This window comes from Puntigrus tetrazona, unplaced genomic scaffold, assembly GCF_018831695.1.
Source record: "Puntigrus tetrazona isolate hp1 unplaced genomic scaffold, ASM1883169v1 S000000007, whole genome shotgun sequence".
Taxonomy (NCBI): domain Eukaryota; kingdom Metazoa; phylum Chordata; class Actinopteri; order Cypriniformes; family Cyprinidae; genus Puntigrus; species Puntigrus tetrazona.
Genome location: NW_025047687.1, coordinates 463,672 through 469,411, shown reverse-complemented (window position 1 = coordinate 469,411; position 5,740 = coordinate 463,672). Strand labels below are relative to the sequence as shown.

General features: G+C 37.2%; 1 protein-coding gene across 1 annotated transcript in view; it reads left to right on the top strand.

The window, feature by feature from the left end:
* LOC122332228 (intermediate filament family orphan 2-like) overlaps positions 1–5,740 on the top strand; it is a 20,057-nt gene that overhangs the window by 4,157 nt on the left and 10,160 nt on the right. The window contains exon 2 of the mRNA XM_043229522.1: positions 4,346–4,406. Within this exon, the coding sequence (XP_043085457.1) occupies positions 4,346–4,406 (61 nt within the window). The remainder of the gene's footprint in view (positions 1–4,345; positions 4,407–5,740) is intronic.

The following is a 5,740-nucleotide window of genomic DNA, read 5'->3' as shown; positions in this document are numbered from 1 at the left end:
ATTTATATTATAAAATATTTTATATTTAAATGTAATATTGAAAAACACTGTAAGAAAATCTCTAAATAGAGCCTTTTTGGCACTGAAGGGAGGGGTTTAGATCTGTGTGTTCATGTGTGTGTGATTGTTGAGAGTATCGATCTGAAACATGGCTCGCTCGTCTCCTGGTGTCCGGGTGCAGACACAGATGTGCACTCCTGAAGACCCATGGGACTGTCTGGAGGTGGATCAATATGTAGGTCAACTGTGCACATATTGTCTGGATTTTCATGTAGCTCTCTTTCTCTTAGAAATGTTTATAACTGAGTAAAACCTTTTGAGTTTTCAGCTAAACAAGGATTAACAGTTTCCTGGAAAGTGCATATTGTTTGGCTTGTATGTGGACTTTACAAAAGCGTCAAACATGATGTGTTTTGTTGGGTCCTTCCATAGGTGATAGATGGTTGCCCACCTCTAAGTAAACACCACCAATTAAATGTTACGTACCCTTTTTTTCTCAAAATATATATTTTTTCTCTATTTACCTCTTGTTTCAGAGGGTTTAGGACAGAAGGACATCACAAACAGCTGAGATTCAGTGAAATATTGTGTACAGCCTGACGACGTTTGTTATGTGTTAGGCCACAAATTGTATATTTCCAGCGGTATTTGTTATTTACAGATGTAGTAGGGTTTTAGGGTGTAAGGTGCATTAGTTTTATTTAGTTAACAGACCTGATATGAGGCATTCATTTAGGTTCAAATAAAAACACAGGATTGTTTCCAAATTTACTTTGTAACTCAGTACTGGATAGTTTTTATGAAAACCAGATTATATTCAAGTACTTTAAATTTGTTTTAGCATCAAATTGTATAATACTATTATTGTAATTTTACTTATCTCATTTTGACTTTGTGAGTCGTTTTATGGATTTATTGACTGGTGGCAGTTCCACTGCGGTCTATTGTTGTAAAGTGGCTGATAAACCACTTTGATCAAATTCAAATTCAAATTTTATTTGTCACATACACATACATACATGGTACGACATGCAGTGAAATGTTCTTGAACACTTCAATCAATCACTTGAACACTTATACCAAAAATTTATCATAATAAATCAAAGCAGAGTTTAGTGATCGTTGTCTTAAGCAAATGTCTGTGCAGGAACAGAATGTGGCATATTCCTTGACAACAGTGGTTAAAGAACTGACATATATATAGAAAACCAAGGTAATCATTTACATGCCTAACATACCACTGAACTCATGATTACCAGAAACATCAGTCTACACCAAGCCACTTTTTACTTTTTTTTTTTTTCTTGAAATAGCTGAGAGCTTATTGGATTACAAAATCACACCCTGAGAAAACTATGCCGGAGAGTTTCAAGACATCTTAGTAGTCAGATCAGCTACCAAAAAAAAACTTTTTTGCCCAAGATATTTCAAACCGTGTTTGCTCATTCTCATTTTCATAATTAGGCTAATCAGTTTTTAACATCATGAAATTCGTAAAATGGGGTGCGGAATGGTTGGTGTGGCTTATTAATGCCACTTTGAGATTAGTTCAGACTTTTTAAGAAGAGGTAATTTGCATACCTAACATACCAGTTGATGACTACGTTATGGCCTGTATAGCCTTCTCTAGCTTTTTATACTATCTCTGTCTGCAAAATATGTTAAGAGGGCAATAGTGGGTCATAAGTCATGTCGTCCTCTGTCTTAGGTTACTTCCCTCCCCCAACTCCTGAGAAAAAGCATGCGTTTTATATTGTTTAGCACTCGTGTGTATATATATATATATATATAAAAGCTTGTGTTTGGTGAGGGTTTTTTATGTCTTATGTCTTTTAAGAAGTCAAAAACTAGATGGAATATTGTCTCTTTGCACTGATATATTTCAGATGTGGTGGACAAATGAGACAATGGGTGTGTCTCTACGTAATGCTTTTAAGGTCTTCACAGGTGCTATGATAATCCCCTCACAATCACCTCGCGTTATCATTCTCTGCCCTATTCACATGTACACTTTTAAAGCGTTTTAAGATGACAATGGTACTCACAGAACGTCTGACCTAAAAACAGATTTGCTTCTTTCTTTACCTATAATAGCTCTTTGAAACATTGGCAGAAGTCATTTGAACTCTCCCATAAACTCAACAATGTGTATTAATATCGACCGACCTGGTCTCATACAATAGAGGAAGTCACAGCAGTGTGTACTGTGATGGCTTATGGTGAAGAACAAAGCAAGCCGCTCTTCATTTTGTGGTGTGTCTCGTCTTTCTGTTCCTAAATAGCGGTTCGTTTAAAAAAAAAGAAGTCTAATCCCTAATTTTTGACCAGGTGAGCATTCAAAAGCTTTCGGTATGCTATATTCTTCTATGTTTCCTATATGCCATTGTCTATACTGCCTTATTTTGGGGAGAGTTTCCGTTTGGATTGTGTTCAGTATCTTTTGAATGAAATGAAAGCTCTCGTGTGCAGTCTGTGCTGCAGTAGAGGAAATGAGAGGAGTCTGATTCTCATGACCTTGGGCTGTTGTCTAGTCAGCTCCACTAGATCCCACTGACTTTCAGAGAGATCCCCGCTGTCCCTGCACTGGCTGATCGCCCGGGTCCATGATATGTCTCCACACATGTGTGTATCTACCCTTTATCTGGATTTTCAGCTCTTATCGACCTGTGGTCTTTCTTAAAGGCATGGTTCACCTAAAACCTAGTCATTTTGCCATCTGAAATTTTGTCGTCATTTACTCGCCCTCAGTGTGTAGCCTCAAAAACATTTTTCCAGAAGCTTATTGTATAATACATAAGGGTATATATAATAGCCTATATATGCTGGCAACCAATTAAGATTTAAGAAAATTAAATCCTAGTGAAGAAATTCCTTACACTGAGCACTGCTGCATTTCTTTGATTGAAATATCAGTAATATGGCAAAATATTGTGACACTTTCACTCTTATTCCCAGAGAACTTTCTCTGCTCCTCTTGTTTTCACTGAAGATCCACAGCCTTCACATGCTTTTCATGCCTGGCTAACAGGTCATCTTAACATAACAAGTGCAACTTTTTTGTACTGAACAGATGATCCCTTTTGGAGCTTGTCTTGTTGAGTCAGCACTTGCCCCCTCTTGGCAGGTGTCTTGATGTCTGGATGCAGACAGACTGTCAGACAATGTAAGTACAAAAACAAATGGAGTCTCTAATCCCTGGAGCATGCAAGAAATGAAAGGATATAAGAAGCTTATAAAACAAGAGGACCCGTCATCCTATAATCCATCTGATGAATATCACTGCGTAACTGTCCTACAGAATCAGACACGGGGAATCCCGAAGCATGTTAACATAAACTGCATAAGCTGGTGGTTATTAACCCTCTGAAGGATGAATGCATCATGTATTATACAGTAAAATATCTTATATCTTATACTATATCTAATGTTTATCTTTACTTTTTTATTTTATTTATTATTAATCAGGTGATTGATCGTGGCATTCTTTTATCAAATCTTGAAAGGTGTGTGGGCATCCAAGAAAGTGCCCTTAGCTGGTTCAGATGTTATCTTAGCAAAATTTTTCAGTAGGCATTGGCCGCCCTGTTTCTGAATCTCCTCTCAGCTGTGGTGTTTCTCAAGGCTGTATCTTGGCTCCCATATTGTTTTACCTGTACATGCTTCCAATAGTTTTTAAGTGGGGTCTGTAAACAAGAACACACTACTCTGATTTTAGTGTCTCAGTTGGTTGCCAGTGTGTTATAGATTTGAACTTAAAGTTCTGTTGTTTGTTTTTAACTCCTTTAAATGGTCTTTATAAATGTGAATTTACAGCCAGATGCTTGAAATCCTCAGACAGTATTACTCTGTCGTATCTAGACTGTGATGTGACCATGTGCTTGCAGAGGCCAGTCCTAGGCTACGGAACAGTCTTCTCTTAACCGTGAGATCTGCATCTTCTGAATGCGAAGTTTTTATTTGCATATTCTGCAATGCACTAAAGTGTCCATAGTGATTTTGAGAGAGCTTGTTAGTATCCACAGGGAGCTTTACAGGTCTCAGGAAGATTCCCAATGGTCAGTGTGAATGGATACTGAAGTTTTTTCTCTAGTCTCTTTTGAGTACAGCAGATGTAAATGAACACGCTGTATCTTTGATACTTGTATGTATAAAGTTTGATGTACATATTTTTATGCAGTTATATTAATACTCAGGTTAAACTGGTATACTCTGACTGGTAAATTTAATAACTTTTAACAACTTTCACCCTCTTTTGAGCGAATCATTTGACTCATAATTGAACTGACTCCAGATCATGACACAATGACTCACTTCAAGTACAATCAGTGATGTTTTTGTGTTCCAGATGGGAGGAGGAGGTGTCTAAGCGTCAGCAGATGGAGTCATTGGTGGAGACCTTACAGGAGGTGAGATTTCAGACCTAATATATTGTGACTGTGTTGATGTTTGACATCTATACAGATGCAGTGATGCATGGCTAGCTGTAGTTAATGCTAGTGCAAAGAAGAAAATTCCCCCACCCACACTGTAAAAGTATATTCTGAGACCAAGTAAATAATGCTGAAAAAACAACCAAAGATTTGCTTGATTACTGTAGTTTTATAGCACGGAAACTTGACATTAAGTCCAGTCAAAACATTTCATTAAAATAATTAAGTAAATGAATTCAGCTAAAAAAAGGCTTTTCAACCTAGTGGTTTTATTTTCACCCCTCATAAGCAAATCGTACTAAAAGCTCTCTTTACAGACTGTTCAGTCATCTGAAGCTGTGCAGGGAGAACTGAATGAGAAGATGGAACGTCTTAAAACAGAGCTGGTGGTCTTCAAAAGCCTCATGCCTCATGATGTAAGTTTCCTGCTGTATCAATTTCTGCACGCAACTGGTGGCGCATAAAACATGCAAATATCCGTTGATAAAAGTACTTTATTTAAAACAAGGAAACAAAAGCACCATTTGACTGCGTTTGGCTGTGAATGATAATAAAGATTGCAAGATTGACTTTCAGGGAAATAAAGATGAACCCGTAGGTAAATTTCAGTGGAATCAGGCTGAATGGTTTCCCATAGATCTGCATGGGCAAATGAGTAGTAAAGCAGTCAGTCTTCTGGCCCTGGAACAGATGTATATTGTTCTCTCATGTTGAGTAGATGTTTTTCAGTCCCAGTAATAAAGCACAGCTGACTGCTGCCTCCCTGGATATGTCAATGTGAATGTACACGCTTGCAAAGCAGTTCAAAAGAAGCTGTGCCATCTGTTGCAGCCAAATTAGCTTGGAGTATTTTATCTGCTCTTGAGGTTTATTTAGGCCTACTATCCCAAAAGCCTGTGTCCTATGTACTGCTATGTATGCAGAGTTTTCTAACGTACAGTAAAATTCTATAATATATTTATAACATATACTATAATGTTGTTATTGTTTATTGAAACCAAAACTATTTAAAATTAGATAAAAAATTATCTGCTTACCCCCAGGGCATCCGAGGTGACTTTGTAGGTGACTTTTTCTTCAGTAGAACATAAATAAAGATTTTTAACTCAAATCATTGCAGTCTGTTGCTTATAAAATGCAAGACAATGGGCACACAATCTTTGAGAGAGAAATAAAACATGCACAGACAAATCCAAATTAAACCCTGCGGCTTGTGATGATACACTGATGTCCTAAGACACGAAACAATCAGTGTGTGAGAGAAACTGAACAGCATTTATATTATATTTATCTCTTGAACTTTCATACGA